Source organism: Gastrolobium bilobum, unplaced genomic scaffold (genome assembly GCF_033153095.1).
Source record: "Gastrolobium bilobum isolate Gb01-03AN ecotype WA unplaced genomic scaffold, APGP_CSIRO_Gbil_v1 utg5530, whole genome shotgun sequence".
In the NCBI taxonomy this organism is placed as follows: domain Eukaryota; kingdom Viridiplantae; phylum Streptophyta; class Magnoliopsida; order Fabales; family Fabaceae; genus Gastrolobium; species Gastrolobium bilobum.
The window spans coordinates 168,970-195,230 of NW_026896227.1; the positions used below are offsets into that span (position 1 = coordinate 168,970).

Below are 26,261 nucleotides of genomic sequence, written 5' to 3' on the forward strand. Positions count from 1 at the left end.
AGTGATAGGAGGGTAGTTGTGCGCAAATTTAAAAGCAAATTGTGCCCTGTTTGGATGCTACACATTTATAAATAAGTTTACTATAATTTTGTATTATTTTATTTAAATTACAATATATATTTTTTATTGCTTTTTAGGTATTGTACAATTCATTGAATATTTGTGCATTGAATGAATTTATATGTTGTTATGGGAATTAAAAATGTTATGCAAATGTATTTCATTTAAAAATAAAAAATAGATTAATTATATAAGCGAGATGAGATTCAGGGGGTAATACCCCCCTCACTTATTTCTTCAAAGTGCTCTTGCTGCACAAACATTTGGGTTATGTAACAGTTTGATCAATTGATTTATTTTTAGATAAATCATAGGCTAACTCTCCAATTTAAGATTTTTTGACATTTATAAAGACCGGAACCCAAGTTCTTGTTTAAACGATATTAAATATATACCACTTGAATTAATTTTTTGTATTGGTCAATTGATTAATTTAAATATAATTTAGCTTGTTATTGAAATTAAGGCGAGATGTATTTTCTCTCTATATTAGATTAGACTTTTAAAATACTATTTTGAGATAAAAAAATCTTATAAATTTAAAAGACTATAAAATTATAGTGACTTTAAAGACTTTTTAAAAGACTTTTTTTACAATCAAAATTTTATAAGAGTGGATTTTAAAGGATTTTAATAGAATTTATAAGTTTTAAAAGAACAATATGAATTTATAAGATTTTAAAAAATCATACGAATTTTTAACAAACATTCAAAATTACAATAGTCAACAAAAAAATAACAAAGAAATACAATGATATTAATAAAAAAAGTAAAACATAATATAATTTTCTCTTTCAGTAATTTGATGTAAAGTTATGTCCTACTAATCAGCATCTCTCCACATATCTATATTAGCCCTTCACATATTAGCATCTTCTATTCTCTGCTCTTGAGTTTGACCAATGAGTTAAAAATTATCTTCTTTATTTGGTATCAAAATTATTCATATACGACTATAAGACCCACAATTTTTTATTTATTAAAATAATTCGAAATTTGCATAATGATCCCAAAATTCTTAAAAAGAATTACGTTTGGAATTTTTTGCTATTGATCTTGAAAACTTAGGGGTTTTTATTTTACGTGATGAGAGTTTTTTAACCATATACCATATGCACATTTTCATTGAGTGTTATAAAAAAATTTCAAATCTGAATTTCTGAGTTTATTACATAAAAATTTCTCAAATTATTTTCAATCAATACATTGAAATCTTAAATTGCTCTAAGGATTTTGAAAAACAAGCTTTTAGTGATCTATTGACACAAAGTTATTTGAAACTATTTCCTATAGCAAAGTAATTTCGTTCATAAATGTATTGTTACGAAACATAAGGTTCATATTATGAAAGTTTCAACCTTTCTTTAAATCGATCTCGTTTTATTCACGTAAAACAAAAATTGATTTGAGATTTTTGTTCCCCAGTTATTTTCTAACTGTTTTATGTTGTTTTTAATACAAAAATCACACCTTTTGTGCCAAGAAAAATCGTGACCCATAATTTGAAAAATTATTTTTTAAACTTCTAAATGCTCTTAAAAATCTGATATTTTTGAGATTAATTAGATTAGAATCTTGTTGGGTTGTTGTTTTGAGTTATTTTGTGATGAAAATTGCTCAAAAATCTGTTGTTATTAAGCATTGACAATGCTCCCACTAAAGGAAGAAATAGAAAAATCTCAAGAAATTCTAGGAGTTAAGGTGAAATTGTAAGAGAGATCTTATTTATAATTTTCACTAAAACAAGCCAACAAAAAATTCACTTAGATTTTTGAATACCACAGGATTATTTTTCATTTGTTAAAAATCATGATTGAATACCACTGGATTTGGACGGACTATAAAATAATATTTTAAAATCCTAATCGAATATCACATGACTTTTTTTCACTCATTTAAAATCCTAATTGAATACCAATGATTTTTTTGTCCAGAAATAAACCATTAAAATCTCAGTGCAATACACCCCTAAGTTGTTGAATATTCTTTTAAATTAAATTCGAAAATCACTTCCGAATGCATATTGTTAAAACGAAGTTAAAATTATTCACCTGAACACAAAAGTACAAATTTGATAAATAATTCCTAACTTCCTTTATTTAGTAAAAAATACTATACGCAAATGTAAAATCCCACATATTAAATTTAAAGCAGAAACACAAATATGGTGAAATCAGAAAGAGAGGAGATGAAAATACTGTTACCAGATGAGATGGAAAGGGAAGGAGAGAAACAGAGGAAAAGCAGAATGGTATGGGAGGTCTAGGGAAGAAGCACCTTTTTTTTTATATTTTTGCTAATTGCTATTAGCCTTCATTCCTTCCCAATCCCCCCATACCCCTATGCATTCCCCCAACTCTTTGTCTCTTTTTCCTCTCTTTTCTTCAACGTAACAAACACTTTGAATGAGGATGAATGCTGGAGAGAGTAGTGGTGATGAGATGTGATTATAAAACAAGAAAAGCTGAATAAATAATGCAAATAGTGGAATAAAAATTACGCATCTAACGAGTTTGGTGACACAAGATGTGGACAAAAGTTGTTGATTCATTGATTGTGGAAGTCGAATCTTTTCTAATAATGGACCTTCATTGCCTGGCAGTCACTAACATCCACCCACCTTATATGACTTCAAAAGTTGTAAATTTTAGGTAGTCCTCCGGTTCTACCTATACATGTTTGATAACTCTCACACTAAATTTAATGTTATTTGAGAATTAATTACTGTACTAGAGTTTGGTTTGTCTGGTAGATTCGGTATTAATAGGATAAAGCTTCTTCCGCAAATGCCCACATCTAATTGCACTTGGGTGCATGATAAAATCATAATGTGACTATATAAAATAGTCGGCTATAATCTATGAAATTTATAAAAAAATGTATAAATTTTTAATGCATTCTCTGAAATTTTCTTTTTAATTTCTTTGACTTTTTTTTCACATTTTATGAAAAAATATTTCGTTTATTCAAATTAGTAATAAGGTAAGTCAAATTTGAGCTCCCCCACAACACGTTTTTAGCCAAAACTGAGCTAATCCGAGTGCAACTGGCTCTAATATGATTAGCAGGCAGATCACGGGAAACCAATAGCAAGATACTACCATTGATAGGTTAAACTATACCAATCGATAAGTTAAATTATACCAAGTACCAACCAATATTATTAAAATCAATCCATTTATTGAACTGATAGAGATACTGAGTCAGTAAATCACTGGTTCAACCAGTGACATTAATTTAACCACATAACTCGATAAGTATATACAAATCTATAATTTATATTACAAAAAAACATAAACATACTGAAACACCTATAAAAAATAATACATAATCCAAATGTTTTAATATAAAAAGTAATCGTTATCTAATAAAGAATCAAACAAACCTACAGTACTTGTAATGTTGATGATCAAAGTAAATATGTGATGAAAATTAAAATAATATTAGTATTATTATTATAGATACATAACTTATGTAAATCAATAAATAACAAACAACTCAAATATTTTGAAAGAAAATAAACAATTTAAAATTTTTAAAGAATAATATCCTTTATGAATAACAAACAACTCAAATATTTTGAAAGAAAATAAACCATTTAAAATTTTTAAAAAATAATATCCTTTACGAATTTTTTTTTGAAACAATTTATTTTTATGAAACCGATTGAACTGGTCAAGTCACCGATTCGTGACTTTTCCAATGCTTGAGTGCTTGACATATCCGTTATTATGACTTGTTCCCCGTTACCAGTGGCGGACCGAGGAAAAAAAATTTATGTCTGCATATTTAGTGGCAGGGGTTCGGGGGCAGTGCCTCCAATTTATTTTTTTTTGTAAAGAGAATTTAAATCAATGCTTAAACCCGCTCATAATCTAATATAAGAATAAATATCATTTTTGGTCCCTAATAAAATATTCGGTCCCCACTTTAGTCCATTATAAAAAAAAGTAGTCACCTGGTCCCTATGAAATTCAAAGTAGACCCATTTTAGTCTTTTTAAGGGATTAATGTAGGTCTTTTTTAAATTTGTAAGAGATCACGATTTTAACTAAATAAATCCACTTTAAGTTTTTTATGGACCTCGAGACTAATTTTTTTTTTGTAAAGAACTAAAATGGGAACCATTTTTTACTAGGGATTTAAAATAATATTTACTCTTAATATATATATTGAATTAAGAGACAAATAAAAATCTGCAACTAAAAAAATAAAAAAAAAATTAAATTCCAAAAGTTTATGACCGCACTTGCGGGCATTTGCCCGGAAGTGGGTCCGCCACTGCCCGTTACTATGACTTGTTCCCATATAAACCTGGCCAGACCGGTCTGAATATATCAACACCGATACCAACCGTAATAAATCGATCCGATATTATATATCGACTCAAAACATTAAGATGTTATATTCACAACACCTCCCATTTATATGCACCAACTAATATGGAATTTGGTTGAATATCTCATGCATGCGTTATCACAACTTTCGAGGGGGAGAAGAAAAAATTAGATATGAGTAACACTGTTCAATGATTAATGATTTTCTGTATTGTTTTCCGTTATATGGACTAAATACTGTACCAAAATAAAATAACAAACAAAACTTACCTACACATCCATAAGATAATGGGCCGATCTCTATACAACAAACTTAAGTGCCATACAACTAAGTAACATATATTCAGATTTATCCCCACACAAAAATTATGAAAAAAAAAAATCTCATTTTTCGGTAGCATAAGGAATATTACCTGATTAAAAATTTTCATTAATTAATACTGAAAACCATAAAAAATTATTCTGCCATATTTATTTTATACTTTTAATTTCATACACATATATATATATGATTGTGTTATGTTATAAAAATACATTTCGAATTCCGAATTTTTTTTTTTTTTGGTTTAAAAAATTGCAGGTCTAACAAAATATTGTGTGTGTAAAAAATTTATTATAGTTATGTTAAATAATAAATACAAAACCTTATATATATATATAAAGTAAAATCCTTTGACACCAGTATTTAATTTTAAATTTGACACCTCATCTGAGAGTCATTAGATCAAAATATGTTATCATCTGAGAACCTTTAGATCAAAAAAAATCAATAACTTTGATTTATAAGTATGTGACACCATTGATTTTTTTTGATCAAATAACTATCAGATAAGGTGTCAAATTTTAAATTTGACACTAGTGTCAAAGGATCTACCTATCCCTTTAGAAAAATTCACTGTGTTAAGCTGGGAGGAAATTTTCTAGAAGACAATAGTGAGGGAGAGCGCTTATTTGCGTACAATAAGACCCAAATTGGCGAGGACCGTTTGGTCCATGAAATTACTCAATTAAATTACATAGCGAAGCAATTAATATCAACCACTTCTATGTAAATTAGGGTGCTAATAATCAAGCTAGCTCAATTAAAATACAAAACTAAAGCAAAAGAAGCGAAAATAAAATTAATAATTCTAAATTACAATGATAAGGATTCATAAAAATCTAAATGAAACCATTACTAAGGAGTGTCATTTTATGAATCCACACATCTGTTGAAGTAATGCACCCGCTGAGGAGTGTCAGTGAGGACGCTATTGAGGCCAAATATCTGATCTGATAAAAAAATTTCCACCATTTTACAGATAAAATTTTGCACAGTTGCCCCTTACCAAAACACAGAAGTTCCTCTGTTGTCAATTTTCGTACTTTACTTTACAATTAACCCAATTCAAAATACAATCAATCTGAATAGTAAATTAAAGCAGAATAATTGGTAAAAGGACTCATCTTGCCATCAAATTTACATCATGAATTTAGCCAAGACAGTGTTGCTCACTTGCTATGTAAGATAAAAGAAAACTTAACAAATACTTATTCAAAAGTAAAATATTTTCAGCAAAACATAAAATTAAAAAGAATGATATATTTCAGCACAAACATGGGCTTGTTAATCACTCAAAATTCTTTGCAAAAAAATCAAAAAAAATAATAATTATAGTTCCTGGATTCCTACTCCAGGCAGGACACAAGATCGTTAATCACATGCTGAAGATTGTTATGAATTACAAACAAAATAAACATGCAATCAACCTAAACAACCCCGAAATGAAAACATCACATGTATAAACAAAATAGAAATCACATGGTATCAGAAACAGGAAAAAAAAAAAAAGGGACATACCACAGTAACCACACCACATACACGTCTGTGATTCAAAATATGGAGGAGACGGGGAAAGGGAGAGAAACTCAGAAAGTTATTGGTATTGGAGGCTTGGGAAAAAAAATATCACAAACCAACCCATTTTTTTCCCAAGCCCTCCAACCCAGAAACTCTCTGCCTCTCTCTCTCTCCCTTTCCCTCTCACTCCTGTCTCTGCAGAAGAAGAAGAAGAAGGGTTGAATATCATAAGAGGAGGCATAAGAGGAAAGAGAGGAACGATAGGAAGCAATTGGAATGGGAGGTTCTGGTAAAAAAATAATGTTAATTCATCCTTTTCTTTTACCAGTCCACCCATTACCGAAAGCTTCCTCGATCTTAACTCTCTTTCCTTCATTCCTCGATGGATCTGATCTGATCTGATCTGAATTCAGAAAAGAGCAAAGTGTGAGTGAGTGAGAGAGAGCATTCGGGGAAGGTAGTGACTGACTTTAGTGGTGGGGTGGGGACAACTTTATTATTGTGCTAGTGCTAGTGCAAGTGGCTATGTATATAAAGACACAGTGACATGAAGGAAAAAAAAAAAAAAAATGGGTTTGGTTTCACTCACACTGCTCAAAGACGCGTTAATAATGACACAGCACATGTCATGTCTGCAACCCAACAACTTGTGCACGGATCTCTAGAATCGATGGAATAAATCTTAGGTGCGTACCTAGATTCAGTGCATCCCACCAATAGAAATATTACATATCAGAAGAGAGATAAAGAATTTGGCAGAGGAAAGAGAATTTTGACTGACATGTAATGTTTCTATTGTTAAGATGCACTAAATCTTTGATCCAACAGTAGCACCAAATATTTATTCAAATCAACGACACTTGCCTTGTTTAGCGGTGCAAACTTGTCCTCTTTTCAGTGGAATCTTTGGACTTTGGTCAACATATTATTTACATATTGACACCCGTGACCTTAAGCTACCGATCTTTTATTGAATAATTCAAAAAGTAGATCTTAATTGAATGAGACTGGGGATTTAATACTATCTCTTAATTTTGAAAAAATATTCTGTACACAATTACTGATGCTTATCATTTTCAATTCATTTAGGTATTTTTTAATAAAATATAGACTAGAATGATTTTTTTTTTATAGCTTTTGAACATTTATGATTCAGCTTGTAATATTTCACATACCTGTAAAACTAAAATAGATATATATGTTTAAGCAATAAGATTATATTTTCTTTTTTAGTAGAGTTACGAAATTACCCCTTTCTGCTTATGTTTAAGCAATAAAACTAGAGTAGAGATATGTAAAAAATGAAGTTGAATTAATTATAATTAAATTAAAAAAATTATATAAATGTAAGAAATATATGTATAAATGTTTATGAAGGGGATTATTTTCATTTAAATATTAATTTGATTAATACATTTTCAGTGTAAGAAAATTACACCATCTCTTAATGATATATTATCATGTTTTTTAATAAAAAATTATATTATCATTCAGTAATATATTATAACATTATTTAATAAATTTAATAAATCATTTGATGTCATCATATTATTTTTGGAAAAAGTAAATTATAATGGTCTAATTCACTTGATGTCATCATGCTAATATGTTTTTAATTTTATTTTAAATAATTATTAGAAAACAATTGGTATCATACATATATTACACGTGAATTAATATGAAAACAATCATGCATATATTGAGCAAAAATTAATAAACAAAAACACGTGCATACAGGATCAGTGTCTCTCGTGTATGTAAATATTATGTGAATAATTTCTAAATATTATAATTTGATATTTTTTAGTATCATTTTATTTTCGTAATTTTTAAATTTTTTTTGGTAAACATAATTTTTAAATTTTACTCGTGAACTTTTGCATGTATACAATGAAGATTGTTATACGGAGAAAATGTGTATCATTTTAAAGGAGACAAAATTATGTTATTTTAAGTGAGAGAAAGAAATAAATCATGAGAGAGTAGGGGGAAAAGTTTTAAAGATGTGAGTATAATCTTTTTTGTGAGAGTGAAAGGATGTAAGTTGTGTCATTTAAAATGATATATCTTTTTCCATTGTTATATTGACGATTGTTTTTTATAAATTTACAAATTATATTATATCTTACTAGTAAGACTTCATTTAAAAGTATCTTATCGATAAAATATAATATAATTAGCAAGAATTTATAAATAAAATTTTTGTTATATAACATATCCCGTATATAATACTCTCTTTTAAAGTAGATGGGCAATCAACGGAATATTGTTTTCTTTTGTCCCTTTCATTTTCGTATTAGTGTCGCTATTACCAAATAATTTATAATTCAATCGTTCTATCTTCTAATAAATATTCTAAATTTTTTGAGCGGTGTATGGTAATGAGGTGTAATAAAAATATAAGATCATTCATTTATATCACATTATTTAAATGTATAAATTAAAAACTTATTTTCTGTCATCACATTATTAAAAAAATTGATTATAATTGGTCTAGTCTTCTTTTGAATAGTTCTATTATCCTGACCTGCGTGATATTCGTCGAAAATTTTCTGCTCCAAGTATAATTTAGTAACTATTTCAAAGCCATACTCTTTTAACATCTCGATAGACAAAATGTAATTGATTAATAATATAATGAACCTTCGTACAATTTATTAATTATATTCAAATCCGAAGATTGGGTTTTTTCACCCTTTCGTCTTTTATTAATTAATTAATAATTATTTTGTCCCTGATTCGAAACTATCTATCAATCTACCCCTCTTTAATCGACTACATTGCATTTTTAATCGACTAAATAGCCAAAACAGCAAAAATGGCTGTTGGAAGATTTAGTCGACTAAATCTGTTTGTTTAGTCGACTAAATCTCCATATTTGACAACAAAGAAAAACAAGTCAGTATGATTTTTTAATCGATTAAGTAGGGAGATTTAGTCGATTAAATCTCCCAACAACCGTTTAGTCGATTAAAAATGCAAAGTAGTCGATTAAAGAGAAGCAGATTGATAAATAGTTTTAAATCAGGAACAAAATAATTATTAATTAATTAATAAGAAATATAATGATCAAATAGCCCCGAAGATTGTATGATAGACAATTTATAATTTTGTTCTAGATCATCACTTGACCTTCAAATTAAAAAATATTCTTACGCCTTAAACTTTATTTTTTTCAAAAAAGAAAAAGAAAAAAGGATTACAAACTTTAATAAAAACTGTAAAAATGCTCAATGAATTTTGACATTATATCAATACACTTTCTTTTTGTGCATTAATCTATGATTTTAATTTAAAAAACACACTAACTTATGCTAATTCATACTAATCTGTTTTGAAATTATTTTTTTAAAAATGCAAACTGTATAAATTAATAATTAGGTCGATACACACATAAATCTTGAACAAATCACAGAGATAAGATAGATTTCGGTACCATTTTGAACAGAAGGTAATTATGAATAGGTTTTATAGATGAAAACTGAAGGAATATTTGTGCATTATTGCTCAAGCCCGAATGAGAAAAGGAAACAAGTAGTACCCATTTGTATCCTAGTTGGTCTTCTGTACAAACATCTGAATTGGATTTCATTTACTAGTTACAAAATTGGTTCTGCTATAAAATGAAACAATAACATCAATAGTAGAGCAACTCGGTAACGAACCTCTAAACGATTCTACCAAGTTACAGAGAAATTTCTAAATCCTGAGACTTTTCGGGCCATATTGACATTTCATCCAGGAACATACCGAACTAGGAGAATACCAAATAGATGGCCAACGAAGAATAATAGTAATGATAAGCAAGTAGAAGATCTGAATATGTTTTGAGTAGCAGTCTTCCCCCTTCATCACAGCTATATTAGTCTACTGCTTGCGATTTTCATTTATTATTTCTATCAAATACTGTTATATAATCACTCTTTTTTTCTGATATTAGAATCGATTAAATTATGAATTTTTTTTGAAAAATATTAATCTCACGTTACGTAGTTCTCTCATGCTATAGAGAGAGTCCAAGTGGAGTCCATCATTAAAAAGCAAAAAAAAAAAAAAGATTGGGTGCAATTTTCGAAGTGAGATAAAATGAAATAACTATCTCATATAAAATGAGAATACTATTTCCCTTTTTTTTTCTATTGACTTTAGTTCAATTTTAATGTACTTACTGAGTTACTGTTTAATTTGATTTGCATGATTTATAAACTGTAAACTAAACTATACTAAACGAACCACACGGTAAATATCCCTTGAGAGTCTGAGACCCTAACTCACCTGTTAAGCCATTTCCTTTTTCCTTTTTAATGATAATTTTATATTTTTATTTTGGATTAGATGCTGACAACTTCTCTTAAAGATGCTGACAATTTCTCTTAAATATTGACTTTTTTTTTTTTATACATAACTATTGAATTTTTGTTTTGGGCATTTACTTACATTTTCCCAGGTTATTGATATATGAAAATGGAATCATGGATCTATAGATCTATCAAAGATGAAGACTCCTCTATCAAAATGGAATCATCAATTTATAGAAGTAACACATATATATCAGTGAGTTGAGATAATTAAACCTTAAACAAGGAGAACGAGCAGAAAAAAGAAACAATTACTTGGAAACAATTACTTGGTTTCTGTAGTGATATGCCCATTTAAGATAACTTGCTCTTGAGGTCCAAAAATAAAATAGATCTATATATATAGTGAAAAATAGAGGGGAAGGGGGCACCAGATCCGAAGAAGAAACTTTACCAGAAAGGAGTACGGTTGCAAGAAGGATTGCATCCTTGCAGTAGTAATGAAGAGGAGAGTGGAAAGAGGGGAACAAAAGGAAATCATAGGAATGGGTGGAATCGGCAAAGGAATGATAAAAAACCATATCCAACATTCAGATATGCTTTGCCGACCCTCCCATCTCCCATAACTTCCTCAAGTTCTTCTCCCTTTCCCTTTCTCTCTTATCTCAACTCTCAATCAATGAATGAACCATTATAGCCCACGAACCTCCAATTAATATAAGAGGATAGGAGTAGTTGACTGACGGTCAAACAAGGCCAGCGAGATAGAGAGGGTAAAAGTAAAACAGTAAAAGATGAGCATTCATTGTTAATTTAAAGACATGGACTGACACGTACCCAGCAACACGCCATGTCTATCCAAAAATACACGATACCCTCGGCCTCGGGTTCACTTTTTGTCCAAATCTATACCTTATTTTCGTTCCACTCATATTTTTTAATTTTTTATTATTTGCAACACATGGCTTTTGAAGCATATGCCTTTTTTTTTCAAAAGAAGAAAAGAAAAAGTTTCCATAGTTGGTTGTTCTGAGATTGGCCCATTTCAAAGATGCACTTATCTATGTACCAAAAAAAAAAAATGCACTTATCTACAGTTATCTTATATGCATGTATATCATAACCGAAGAAGGGTCCAGGCTTCCGATGTCCTAGTATACTGATCTTTCGGAAGCCCAAATAAGCATGGTGGTTCTAGTTCTGGGCTAGTTGATTCTCAGGACAAAGTTTGGCAGGAGCGAACACAAAACTACGTCTACAATTGAGCCAAGGCCAGGGAATATTCAGCTAAATGCAAGTAAAAAACTAAAAATAGCAAAATACTATCCTGCCACAGGACACCCACAGAATACGACGAAGTGCGAAGCTTATTTCATAAACTCTTGGCCTACTTGATAAGCAAAAGAAAGTCAAGTATATTTGTAGATGTTTGCATTTATCATGTTATATGACACACAAAAATTTCTTACACACACAATATTTTGTGGAGTTCACACTTTTTGAAGCAAAAATAAAAGTAAAAATTAAGACACGCAAAACAAGTCTCTATAACATTACACAATTACTTTTCCTACAACGTAACTCTTATAAAACTCATATTTGTATTATAAGCAAAAGTACAGGCAACCAAAAATAGACTACACTATAAACATATTACAACCACGATCAGAAGCTGCTTACTTTGCAAAGGATCAAAGAGTATCATTACAAAGATTACTTTCCCTTTGTCTGCTTGGGTTGACGTATTAGGTATGTGGTGTTCAAAAATCAAAACGTTAAACTAATGGAGAGAAAAAAAAGAAACATGACGACCGACCACGTTTTTCCAAAAATCCTGCTCTAGATCTCCTCTTGCTGCAAGCCATTTTCTTTTTTCTTACTTTTCATTAGAAAAGTAATTATTTTTAGCAAATACTTGTCCATGTTTGTATCTAAACAATAAGATATTATTATGTACCGTTTAAGTTTTGACTCATATAAACACTACTTACTTCATCAGACTTTATATCCTACAAATGACATCTTATCTTTCCAGCTTCATGGATCTGTGCTTAGGTTGCGGTATAGCTTTCTCTTGTTCAGTAAGTGCATGGCGGAAATGGCATCTATGGCCATATGGGCATACAACCCCAGCAAGGACCATCCTGCAGACCTCAGTTTTGTAGCGTGGATGGCGGATGACTGGGCGAAGCTCCCCAATACCGTGAGCGAATTGGCAATGGTCTCCATATGGGCATGTGCCAGTTTCCTGCCATTTGTTACACAGTTCAGTCTTTAACATCCCTTGGTTATACACTGACATCTCAAGTGGCTCTTCCTCCTTCTGCCCTCCACGGACATATACCTTTTGCTGTAGCATAGCAACATACTCAAAATTTCAACAATAATCATATAGCATAAATTAATCAACAAATAAAAAATAGGAACTCCCCCCTTTCTTCTGGATGGGAACAATCAGATCAAGATACCATCCACTTATTGTCATTTAGTATTGCATTTACAGCCTTTAACAATATAACTATTCAATTGTCAAATGATTTTCTAGATTGGATGCTTAATCAAGCATTTGTATTTCTATTTCAGGATACACTTGGCTCAAGCAAGTAGAGGATTCTCTCATCTTAAAAATTGGACATGATTGAAATATTTGTGTCTATCTCTCTTTTTAGTGCATTAAATAGGTGAGTCCAATTATAATTTATCAATATTAATAAAGAAATAAATAAATACAAAAACTTCACATGACAAATTTTAACATGACTTTTGGCACGATACCCAGGACAGAGCACATTGGCAAGACAAGGAAACGGGAAAAGCCAGAACCCAACCTAAGACCCTTAAAGCCCAGGATGCCACCACACAGGTTACAAATGTCACAGAAAGGCTTCAGAGTTGGGCTATTTCTTTTGTGCCTTATAACAAACTAGAGCCCACGGGATCCTGTGAACCCCAACACTAACTAGAGTTGCACCCTTGCAAAACAAGCACACGCATATTAAAAAAACAGCCAAACTACTCCGTTCGTTGCAGCTACCAGGAAATGACGTGGACAAGCAAGGTTTTACTTCTTTTGAAAGAAATAGAATTAGCAACTAACAGGCAGGTCAAGTTCGGTAAATAACAATAAAAGCAATAATCACACAGCTAAGCAAAGAAGACAATAATAATAATAATAATAATAGTAAAAGCTGTAATTAAAGGCAAGGATCATGTGTGAACGTGTGTCCTTACAACGGCATCAGGTGGAGTGGAGGGCGCGCGTGGGCGAGTAGCACCCTTAGTGCGACAAGCATTATTATTGCTGGCAACGGCCGCAGACTGGGCCATCTTCAAGTAGCCATTGGACCTCACAGATATGCTCTTTGGCAACGAGAACCTCTCCACTTCAACACCGTTATTCTCAATCACGCTGGTTGGACTCTCATTCGAAACTTGTTGCAGCTCCATATTATTATTATTATTGTTATTCCAATCAGCACAGTTCTCTTGCCCATCCCCAATGTTCAAGCCACGGAACCCATGCAAGACATCAAACGGCGTCTGGCCGGACGAACCACCACCGAATTGGTTCTCCAGAGAAGCCTGAATAACGATGTTCAGCTGCTTCTGCAGCTCCTTGTTCACAGCACAGAGCTGGCCATTCTCTTGCCGCAGAGCTTCGACCTCTTTGCAAGTTTCCACAAGGCGACTTAGGCACATGCTGTGACGATTCACCATATCCTGGTGTTTCTGTATGACGCATGAGTCATACTGAGTTCCCGAGTCAGAGTAAGGGTAAAGCGAGACGCTGCCACCGCCATTGCTGCAGTTTGCTGAGAGCGAGGAAATATTCTCATTGGACAAAGCGGAGTACAAGGAAGCAAAGACGCCGCCGTTCGATTGCATTTGACCGGCGGTATTGGCGCCAAATCCGCCGTTGAAGGAGGGAGAGCAAGCATCATTATTATTATTCATTTTTCTCGGTGCAGGAGTGCTGCAAAATCAGGCAAATTAAGATAAATAAAAATTTCAGAAAAAATTAACCGAAATCATGAACGCATTCATGTATCAATTTCCAGATCATGATCATTTCACAGATTCATCAAAATTCCACATGAACTCCTGTGAGATAAAAGAAAACAACGAACAAACACATAGAGTATTCAAGAAATGTGCATGAGAATATTCAAAGAAAAACTAAAAGAAACTGGCATACTAAAAAAAGAAAAAAACTAAAAGAAACTATACTCCAGTGAAGATAGGGAAAATTTCTCGAACGTAATAAAGACGAGGAGAAACTAAGCAAAGCGGTTACCTCACAGCTGGTTCTGAGCTTCTCCGAGAGAGAGAAAGAAAGAGGAAGTTTAGAGAGAGAAAGGAATTTGAAAGCGGGAGAAGTCGAAGAATGGGATTTTATAGTGGAGTGGAGTGCTGTGTGTGTTTGGTGCAAGGGAAAAAACCGTCTCCCACACACTCCCTAACAGAATGAGGATTCGGACCCGACGCGATATTCGAGGCATAGTTTTCCAAATTGCCCCTATCCATTTCGAAAGAAACTGGCATTCATTCTTTTGGGGGTGTGGGTGGGGCCGTGGGGGTGGGGGGTTTACGTAATTTAAGTTGGTGTGCTATTTCTTTAGCACGAGTCCTTCATATTTCATCTCCCAAAAAGATCCTCTGTGTGCCGTGGCTATATGCCTATATGTATATTCTTTCTCTTTCTTTTTATAAAATAATATATTTAGTTTGGGTACTGAATTGGTTCTACAAGCTTTTTCATTTCGTCTAAACTCAATTCAACCATGTCATATTCTTCTTCTAAATAATTGCTATATGCAGCGTGTTTATTCATTTGTATTTGAATGATACTTGGATGTTTTATGTAAATTCCAAATACTCTCACATCGATAATTAGCTAACTGAGATAAATTATGAAAGTAATATTTTTCTAAAATAATCATCACCACATATGTAACACTTGAAAATCACTGAAATGACAAATCCATTAATATATTGTTCGCCCAAGAGGATTGTAATTAATGCGAGATATGTCGACAGAAGGTACTTATGGAGGAGATAATTGTAGATGTTTAGTATTCAGAGGTGACAAAGGTGGCTTGTCTCCCATCCTACTCTGCTATTAATTTGTTAAAAAAATAAGTCAGTTTGACTCGTTCTTTTAAAAAATTCGGCCTACCATGTGCAGTTTGACGGAACTGCTAGTCTGAGCTTATTTTATACTGGCCCGTCTCGATCTGTCTATGTCCGTCATTAACCCGCCAAAAAATAAGTCTTCTCCTCCCATTTAGTGGGTGGGACAGGTTGGCTCGCCGAACCGAGCCCGTTTTGCCAATTCTATTAATATTTATGGAGGATATAATTACAGACAATAATATATTACTGTGCATAATAAAAAAGCTAAAGGGGTGGGCATACATAATCACAATAAAGAAAGCAAAAATTTCAGAAGAATTACATTTGAAGTTAAACTCTTTAATTATATAAGAGTTTACCTCATAATAAATAAAGCGCGAGCTTTATTTATTATGAGGTAAACTCTTATATAATTAAAGAGTTTAACTTCAAATGTAATTCTTTTGAAATTCTAGCCTCTTATTGTCATTATGAATGCACATTAGCTTTATTGATTTACACAAGATTTTTTTGACTTTAATGTAAGATTTAGAAGTCTTACTCTTCATCTTAAACGTTGATTTTTATAAATCAACAGTTAGGATGAAGAGTAAAACTTTTAAATTTTATACCAGAGTCAAGATTTCTCCCCTCTATATCTAAAAAGAAAAACTTCAATTGTTTTGAAAAATACCTTAATTCCCTTACAATAAAATAAAAAAGTAAAGGAACCCTTAATGTCCCATGGCTGCAACTTGCGTCGTCTTGTCTTCATCTGATGCGTCGTAGACTTCTTCTTTATCACTATAAAGGAAGAGAGAGAATGCAAAGCACAGCACTACACAACTCCGAAATAGGAGGATGAGATAATTTTGTAAGCGTTGTTGTGTTGGGTTTCATATATTTGGATGCATATCTCTAATTGTCTGAAGCTTGTAGTTCTGTGATTTTTGTCTTTTGTGTTTATGTTTTTAACGACCCTTTTGCCTTCTTTTTCTCCAAAGGTCAACTCTCACACAATATAACCCACCTTTTATGGTGAACTGAATTCTTTTCGTGTTCTTTTTCTTGGTTAACGCTTACTTTTGATTTTGGATTTTTTTTATTTGTATGTGTGTGTTGAATCCATGGTTATTTCCAAATTGGAATTTTTTTATGTCACTCTTGTTAAATTAATATTTTTGGTATATTTTATTTGTGATTTTTTCTTGGTTTCTTTTGATGGAGATGACGATTCAATTTAAAAATTTGTTCTAGTTTAGCAATCACAACAAATATCTCTACCTTCTACGAACACACAAAAGGTAAATGACTTTTTCCTATTTTATTTCAATTTGTTATTTATGTGTTCTTAGTCTCTTGTACTGATGCCCCCTTAGCACCTAATGAAGGTTCAATGATTTGAAGTTTGTTGTTGTTGTCCAGATTTTTTGGAAACCCATTTTTTTGGCACAAGAAAGGAGATTTTGGCTTTGTTTTGCTCATCATGGAATGTCCAACATTTTTCTTGTTAGGAGAATTTAAGCTAATGTAGTAGTTTTGATAAGGGCAAGAAACATATTATCTTTTGGTTAATTTGATGATATAAAACACACATTACAAGTTTTTCCATTAAAATTTGTTGATGAAATGAAATTTTTGATTACCGTCAGATGCAAAAGATCCTTATGTCTGAAATTATAGTAACATATTATCTACTGGATAATAGTTAATGAAATAAAATTTTTTGAGTGAAAACAAATTCTGATACTTTCACATGTGTAGGTTTGAAATCTTTTATACAAACACTCACAACGTTAGTTTTTTCTTTATTTATTTACTTTTGTGTTTAGGTTAGTTTTGGTATTAATTTTTTTTTTAACTTTGTTAACTTTAATTTAGATAGAAAATCAAATTAGGGGGTAAGTAATAAAGGAAATTTAAGTAGGGGTATAAATAATTAAAAAAAATTTGGGAGGAGGTAAGTGATTCTGAGAAAATTTATGGTTTTTTTTTTTTAAAGTTTTCCCTATATAAAATATAAGTTCAATAAATTGATATCTTTGAAATTTTTTTATTACAAATTATTCACCTATATATTTATTTTAAATTATATATATTTTTGAATACAGTGTATATATATATATATATATATATAGATATATATATATATATATATATATATGGGGCAGGATATTCTTACACTGGTGTAAGAGTTAGAAGTCTTACACTCGATCTTGACCATTGATCAACTTGTATCCAATGGCTCACATTATTAAAAAATTAGAGCCCTTAGATATAAGTGGGATTAACGGACAAGATTGAGAGTGTAACTTACACTGGTGTAAAATGATCCTGACTCATATATATATATATATATATGGTAAGCAGTGTATTATATATTTTGAAGAATTCAAATCTATGCTGTATGTCGTGATAAAAGTGAAAATAATGTTATTATAAAAAAACATAGACTGAATCATTAATTTAGTTTTAGAAAAAAATTCAGAATATTTTTTTTTAATTTTTTTTTGGTTTCCCATGATATCCTCCGGCCGATAGCTGAAGACTAAACCTTTCAGAATATTTATTTGATCTTAAAAAAAATAGGGACATAAATTGGTCAACAAATTATTATCTTTTATCATTAAGGGCCTGTTTGGATGAGTTTTTTTTCTTCAAAAGCTGCTTTTTATTAAGAAAAAAAGCACTTTTCGTTTTTAGTTCATTTGGATGTCTACTTTTAAAAAAAAGAGAAGTCACAAAAAAAGTCAAAAACCTACTTTTCTCAGAAGCTAAAATTTTTAACTTATCAGAAAAGTAGAAGTCAAAAGCCAAATATTTTTTTAAAAAACTAAATATTTTTATAAAAATATAAATAGCTTTAACTTTTGTAAAAAGTACTTTAAAAATAAAGAAGTAGTAAAAGTTACTTTTTTTTAAAGGTGAACCAAACGACCTCTAAATGACATCAATTGGGTCATAATAAATAATAATTTGGATAATTTTGACGTTAAAAATCTTGTCATTAGGACCAAATCAATATTCCAAAAATCTTTCAAACACCAAAATGAAAATTTACTCGAAATATGATAAGCATCTCTTAGTTGGCAAAATCAAATGTTTACTCTAATCAAACTTCAATCACATCAAAATCCCAAATTAGGGTCCACCTTATATGACTTATTCTTTCTACTGAACATGCGTATATAAAGAATTAATATATTTGTCTGTTCTAAAACAAAGATAATATAAGCCGAGACAGTTTAGAGAGCTTATTCAAGGTACAGTTGCGGTTAGAACAGCATTTGATTATGCAATGCTTGAATTTGAAGTTAGTTTGAAGGAGGGTACTAGCTGCCAGCTGGTGGTCTTGGCTTGGGTTTCCAATTTTCAAGTCACCAAGTGGAATAAGACACTTGTCATCATTTAGGCAGATAAAACCCATCATGGTCGTTTCATCATGGTTTGCTTCTTTATCACATTAACAACCACCTCTTCCCCTAATCGCTACTCTATCAAAACTTTTGTTGAATAAAACAACACAACCCAAAGATCCCTACATTAATTTCTCTTCCAACAGACAATAACCGAAGCCCTTCACATTTGTCACGGTTGTTAAGTTAGCCACACAATTCTTCTCAAATAATATCTTTAAATAGAAACAAACAACGGTCAGATTACCTTTCCCTATCATAACAGTTTGGTCATACTTTTATCAAGGCCTAAGGACCAAATGTCCCTTTTCCTTCTAGTCTCAATGCACTCAGCTGCAAGTGAAAATGTTTGCTTGTCGAGCATAGTCCTAAACTTGATTTGAATTGGAATCTTTGTTGCATCACCATTAGGAACACGACTATATGAGTAGTGCTAGATTATTCCATAAAAAGGGTTCAGGTCAGCAACAATCAAGATGGTTAGACTTTTAAAAGGAAGTCAACTCAAATTTAGATTAGAATTTGTTTGGAATTTATTCCTAACTACATGCACACAGATCAAAATCATCTAAATACTAAGTAATATATTATGCTGCTATACTAGATACAAAATATAAACAGATAAAGTGTGTATGGAGTTGAAAGAATCAGTTGATCTAGTGAATCTACAGCATTCAGATGTAAAGGTCGATAGCTATCTGCTTGGCAATGCCTTTCAACCTCCTTCTCATATCAGCTTCAGGTTTCCTGGATGGAAGTCGAACTTGCTTCTCATGCTTGGAAGCAAAAGAATATAAATATAATAAAATTGTAGAAATGCATATATTAATTTAATAATTAATATTTGCAGGGATGAAATGCATTATTGCTGCTATTAAATCAATATGGTAACAAAAATAAAATTCTCAGATATCAACTCTAAACATAACAGGTACGTGATGGTTGGACAGCATATTAAAATTACTCAGCTAAATAAGCCCGACGGGAGACATGATAAACTCATAGTTTATTATGTTTTAAGGGCTAAAATCACTCGTATATCTAATTAAAAGTATGAAAACTTAGAGTTATTTGACTAAAAAACATGGATTTTAAATTATTGAATTATGTGAATGAATTTTGCTTGTTTTGCAGGACAATTTAGTTGAATTGGAGCATTGGAGCAATGGTTAAGCTAGAAGGACTTAAAACGATAAATGAGGAGTAACCATTTAGTGAAAATATTTTTGAAGCTGTAATTCGGCCAATTTTTCATATCGAAGATGATGGATTTGGATTTTGTGTTCTTCATAGAAGTTGTAGATCTCTCTTTTATCTTTCCAACAAGAGCAATATCACATCAATCGGACAAGTATATCTCATGTTATATCCAAAATACGAAACTATATTTTTGTTGTCAAAATGACGTGTTTTAATGCGCTCCAGCGGGTTTTAATGCCCAGTTGCAACCCAATTAAGGCCCATCACGTTACTTAGACCCAAATTTAGGGTTTTATGCCTTTTTAATGTTTAATGTAATATTGAGAGGAAACTCAAAACACTTGACACCGTTGGCATAGTTTCATCGGAGAAGCGCGTTCTTCATGCTTTTCAGAGCCGGAGACGGGTCGGAGTCAAGATTACGCTAGAAACCTTGAAGATTAACCGCGCCATCACACCAATGGAGTTTGGGAAGCTTCCTTGATTTCTTGTTTTCTATCATGTTAGACTAGATTTTCTTTGTAGTTAGGGCTATAGATGGAACCCAATTGAAACTTTATTTTTTAAAGACATCTTTAATATAAATTTTCCTTTTTATATTGTATGAGTTCATTTTCTCTTAATGTTTTCTATGAGTTTGATCTTGTAGATTGATCTAGGGTGATTGTATGACAATAGGGATGTTGGTACATAAACCGCGCATGATAATCTCATCGTAATCCTTATGATTCTAAGGATAGACATAAGGTTTTATACAATCTTTATTATTCTTGAACTTAATGCTTGTTTTCTTGAGGAATAACTGCGGAACTAGGATTCTTTCAAAATAATAAAGAGTTAGAATGTCAAGGGATTGAATTCTAATTAATTTAGGGGAATCGATCGACGATATGTTAAGGACGTTTAATTAAAGATTTTAATTCATAACATAAGGGGAGATTGGGGGAAATCGAAATCCTAACTGTGTTTCTTAATTGTCAAGTAATTCGAATTTTATGTTTTTCTTTTAACTTTGAATTCAAATTCCATTCAAATCTCATAATCAATTGTCCAATTTAAGCGGAAATAATGAATTAGTGATTGAAATCTAATCCTCTTGAAAACGATCTCATACTCAGTACACTTCATTACTTGTACGACTGGTGCACTTACCGAAGTCGCACCAAGACACTTAGCACTCATACTCACAGTTGAGACGTTTTCTCTTTATACTTCACATTAACATTTCACATGTGCAATTTCCAATTCAGCTTAATAGCCTGAATAACCCTCCCCTTCACTGTAGGAAGAAAGGGCACTGTCATCATGATCTTTCAGCACTGAATCTCAAAAAAGAGAATGATATAGTTGACTCAAATGGTCGAATTGCATGTGGAGGATCTACTCTTCTTGGACAGTACTGGTCAAGAGGATTCATCCTTGTTCTCATGCGCAGATTGGGAGATAGTAATGGATACAGCTGTCGAAGAATCCTTTCATGGAAGAAAAACAACAGTATCATTAAATAGCAATTTATTATGGAGACAAGGTATTTTACTATCTCATTGATGTCACCTTGACATCTTACACCTTAGCTCAATGAACAATCTACAAATACTTGAATACCAGTTTTTGGTGCAGATCAAATGGAATTAACCTTAGAGCACAAAATTCCTTTTTTCTTCTAAAGCTCACTATACAAGCAACAATACATATATATGGATCTAAATCATTGCATCACATATGGAAGAATGCAGGAGCCATCAAATCTTCTAAGGCACTATATTCAGTGAAACACTATGGTTATAAATAGCTGCAAATATCAAGACAGGGAGTGCAATTCCAAGCAAACTCAATTTTGGATATAAAGTAGTATTTTACCATGTCTCCTCAATCTTGAATGCAACAATTTTCACAGTATATATGTTACCTTTCTAACTCAATTTATATGTTTCAATTCTTTACAAAGAAATGTTTGGAACAACCACTAATAATGAATGACAAGAATGCATTTACACCAATATAATTCAAGTCTTAACTTGATGACTTTCACATTTTCCTCTTTTGAGGGAAAAAAGTTGTAAGCCACTGAAAGGAAAAGTGCACTTTCTCATCATATAATGCTTTTTCTGCATTGACATTGTCTTTAATCCTTTAAAAATAATCATACGACAAGAATTCCAGTTCATATTCAGCTCAAGTTCATGTAAATTTTAAGATGTTTTTCTATTACCTTAACGGGAAAAGTGTATATCATTTTAAAGGATATAAAGTTGTGTCATTTTAAGTGAGAGAAAGAGATAGATAAAGGAGGAGAGAGAGTGGATAAAAAAATATAAAGGTGTGGATCCCACCTCTTTGTGAGAGTGAAATGACATAAGTTGTGTCATTTAAAAGGAGAAACACTTTTCCCTTAACTTTATTGTCTGATGTAGCACTTAAATTTTCAATACGCACTTAAATTATCAATACACTGAGAAGTATTTAAATGTAGAATAACAGATATTAGAAATTTCTGAAAGCAAAAAGGTAGAAATTCAGACCTCCATTGCACTTGGATTGTCGATATCTGACTTATCAACCGACATATCCTTCTCTAGAGAAGTGGGTGAGACATCTTTATCACCAAGCAGTGCTCTAATTGGATCTTGATCTCCTCCAAATAGTTCCTCAAAGTTTTGGAATGTTAAGTCAACATCTGGTATGTTGAAATCATCTTGACAGACAAGTTCTTCGCATATCCCAAGGTCTTGAATATTTTGGGACCACAACTGCAACATAGACAAAAAGAAACTTCCACTTTGACCAGAAATATAAAGTTAACCAAAGGCTTGATACTGAACAACTAATATAATGTCAACCAATCTCATTTAAATGAATCAGATGTTAATACAGTCACCAAAAAAGAGAGTAAAAGAAGTGTCTGCTTACACTACTAGGTGTCAAACGTCCAATTCATTCGTCTCATGTCGGTGAGAAAGATTTGGAAGCAAGTATTAAGATTAATACATTAGCATGAAAAGTTTGGAACAAAAATTCCAAACTTTTTATGATGCTGATTGAACTTCTTCATCCTGTTTTGTTTCTTGCACAATATGAGTTTTTATACTTTCATATGTTTGGTTATTTTTCTGGGCACTTAATCAAGATAAGACTGTAAGCAAGTATTATATTTGTTTTGCAGTATGACCATGCAGCTCTTTCATCAGTATGTTAATGTGCTTGTCCATGCCGGCTACAATGGCATCAACATGAAGTTTTCTGTTTGACTAATATGTCTGCATAGAAAAAGCTTTAGCAGGCATAACAGTTTCGTCATTAGATGCCTAATGCAGAATGGGGAGATAAAATAATATTAATCTATGATTTATGGTGTAATAGAAAATGGGGTTTAGTTTAGGGATTGTAATAAGGGGTTTAGGGATTAATAATCAATAATTTCAGAATTTAGGGTTTCGTTGATTGGGTCTTGGGAAATCTTATCCCTAGCCAGATTATGGATTTATTTTCTATTACTAACTACGATTACTTGAGTATTAAGTTTGTGTTGCTTGTCTTAATCAGATTTAGGGTCCTTTGAGTTTCCTATATAAGGCATATTATCTGTCTTATGGATGGTAGCTTATCATTGATTATTTGATATCAAATATGGAATTTTAAGCGTTTTTAAGATTATTCCTTGGTTCGTTATTCCCAATCTGCATTATAGCCTAAATATATTTCCAATGGATGTACACAACTCATATTAAAGGAGATAAGTTATCTCATGTCATAGAGACAAATTTGTGAGCTCTACCATCTAAAAAAGAAAAAGAAAAGAAAAGAAAAAGGTGGCACAGTTATCTCGAAGGGTGTGTAGGAGATAAAGTTATCACACGTAAATAAGAGTAATTTTTTCCTTCTTTTAAACTGTACTCTTTTTCTTTTCTTTTTTTCGAAAACAAAAAAAGGGTGTAAATTATCTCAAACAATTATTGCATATTTTTGTGAATTCATTATTTTCATATAAGTTGTGATTAAGTCTCATATGATGCTCAGCTCCAAAGGTATGCATCTCACCACAACAAAGTGCAAACCAGGAGAATATGCTTGCAGTTATTTGTTAATATCTAGAAGAACAGTGGTTAAAACCAGCGGTCCAACTGTGGCTCACAACATTGGACAAATAATTATCTGACCTGATTACTTTGAAGTGGACTTTTGCATGTCCAGAACAACTCTCTGTGCAATGGAAGGTCTATAATTGAAGATGAAGATAAATTATCAAGTTGAGAAAGCGAACACAAAGTTTTCGGACTCAGCTCCAAAATGGGAATGTCTTTTTCCAGAAAATTAGTGGCGTGATCCTGGAAATTTTGTGCTTGCTGATTGTATTTTTCAGCCAATTTCTTGGGAGTATGATAAACTGAAGGAGATAAGTCTTTTTCTTGTAACTCAATTATCTTTGTAGAACGATCACTCTCATCATTTAGCTGAAGCCGCTTTAAATCAATAACCTGCTGCAGAATAGTTTGTCGCTCTTGACCACCGTAGAATATCTGCAAGAGCAAGATAAAATGAAATCAATAAACAGTATACGTCCTTTTCAACTCTTAACTAAAAAGCACTCATCTACTGATATACATTTTCACAAAATATGAAAAGTAAAGTTAGATCTTATGATATTACTTCTGTATATTCATATGTGTTTTTAAAATATGCATTTTATAGTTCAGATTTTTTCAGTCAATCACTTCTTAAAGACAATGTGGATTATGAGTGCCTCTAGAAATTAAAATGGAAAACTTAAGTGAGATAGAAATAAACATTATGAGGACATTAGCTGTACCGTCCTTTTCAAATGACTGAAATCTAAAAGTATACATTTCATCACTGTAATAAAAAGGTAGTGAAACTTCCATCGTGCATACCTGACCTTGCTGACTGCTCGATCCCCTGACAAGTTTAGCCCCAGATATCTTTGAAGAGACCCCAGTTTGAATGCTAGGCTTTCCTGAGACTTGTACCACATCCAAGTCTGCAGAAACACAAGAAATAGATTCAAACTGATCCTGATTGGCACTGTTTTCAATCTCATTCAAATCAAACCCCCAGAGTGTTGCAAATTCTTTAGCAGGAGGGCAACCCATGAAACTTTTGATGGCTCGTTTATGACGAGGTAAAGAAGCATTGTGCAGTTTTTTATCGCAGTCTCGACAGATTAACATTTTGTGGTCCAAACACTGAACATAAGCAAGATGGTATCTGCATGAGTTACACACAAGGTTCCTGAAGTGCCTGCCAGACAACGCATTTGCTAAATGGACCTTTGCATCACAGCATAGACAAAGATATGCTGCATCAGCTTTACAATAAACAAGTGGCCTCAAAGCTGTGCAGAATTCACAAACTTTCTCCATTCCTTAGTTTTCAATTTCAAATATGAAAAAAGCTCTGAAATTATAAAACCTCATACTTTATAAGTAGCAATTTTGAATATAGAAGAATCCAGATATCAGCACAGCTTGTTTATAGATGCATGCAGAGTACTTTTCCTCATCACAGGTAATCTCATCTTATATCAGAAGTTGTCCTGTGTAGTTTTAGAAAATATAAAAGAAAAATACATCTCCATAAGAAGTATAGTCAATAGAATTTAAAGCTGAAAAAAAAAAGACAATAACTTCACATCGAATACAGTTGCATACACTTGAAACCATAACAACATTTTCAAACACTTGATTCAAATGTCCATCCCACTCCTGTGGCTCCAACTTTATTGGAAATCCCAAAGGAATTGTTTCAAAAACTCCTTACTTTGCACACATGACTAATATGATAGTAGTTATCACTCACATTACTCATAATACAAATACCACGATTGGAAAACACAAATCAATGGGAATTCAGCAATAGCACACCACTCAGCTCCCAAAAGACTAGCAGAATATATCATCAACATGAAGATAGCAAAACCACAACCAAACAAAATGGATACAATCCTCTTTTTAATAAAAAAAAATGTAAGAAAGCACCCCAA

At 31.8% G+C, this 26,261-nt stretch overlaps 2 protein-coding genes across 2 annotated transcripts; both read right to left on the reverse strand.

The window, feature by feature from the left end:
* Nucleotides 1–12,558: 12,558 nt before the first annotated feature.
* On the reverse strand, nt 12,559–14,489 carry LOC133298355 (zinc finger CCCH domain-containing protein 15-like). Its single transcript, XM_061497623.1, has 2 exons — nt 13,767–14,489; nt 12,559–12,885 (listed from the first exon to the last, which is right to left on the reverse strand). The coding sequence occupies exons 1-2, from the start codon at nt 14,487–14,489 to the stop codon at nt 12,559–12,561; spliced, it is 1,050 nt and encodes a 349-aa protein (XP_061353607.1).
* An 8,290-nt stretch (nt 14,490–22,779) lies between these two features.
* On the reverse strand, nt 22,780–25,650 carry LOC133298362 (putative zinc finger protein At1g68190). The gene is made up of 3 exons (XM_061497631.1): nt 25,153–25,650; nt 24,421–24,780; nt 22,780–23,013 (listed from the first exon to the last, which is right to left on the reverse strand). The coding sequence occupies exons 1-3, from the start codon at nt 25,639–25,641 to the stop codon at nt 22,780–22,782; spliced, it is 1,083 nt and encodes a 360-aa protein (XP_061353615.1). The 5' UTR covers nt 25,642–25,650.
* Between the last annotated feature and the right edge of the window lie 611 nt (nt 25,651–26,261).

What these genes read in the sequence shown, in the direction of transcription:
- LOC133298355 (XM_061497623.1), bottom strand. Translation starts at nt 14,489, where the DNA reads ATGAATAATAATAATGATGCTTGCTCTCCCTCCTTCAACGGCGGATTT. An exon ending in CCACTCCACCTGATGCCGTT is followed by an intron (nt 12,886 to 13,766) that starts GTAAGGACACAC and finishes GCTATGCTACAG; the next exon opens with CAAAAGGTATATGTCCGTGG.
- LOC133298362 (XM_061497631.1), bottom strand. Translation starts at nt 25,641, where the DNA reads ATGGAGAAAGTTTGTGAATTCTGCACAGCTTTGAGGCCACTTGTTTAT. An exon ending in CGAGCAGTCAGCAAGGTCAG is followed by an intron (nt 24,781 to 25,152) that starts GTATGCACGATG and finishes TTGCTCTTGCAG; the next exon opens with ATATTCTACGGTGGTCAAGA. An exon ending in GTCCACTTCAAAGTAATCAG is followed by an intron (nt 23,014 to 24,420) that starts GTCAGATAATTA and finishes TCTATGTTGCAG; the next exon opens with TTGTGGTCCCAAAATATTCA.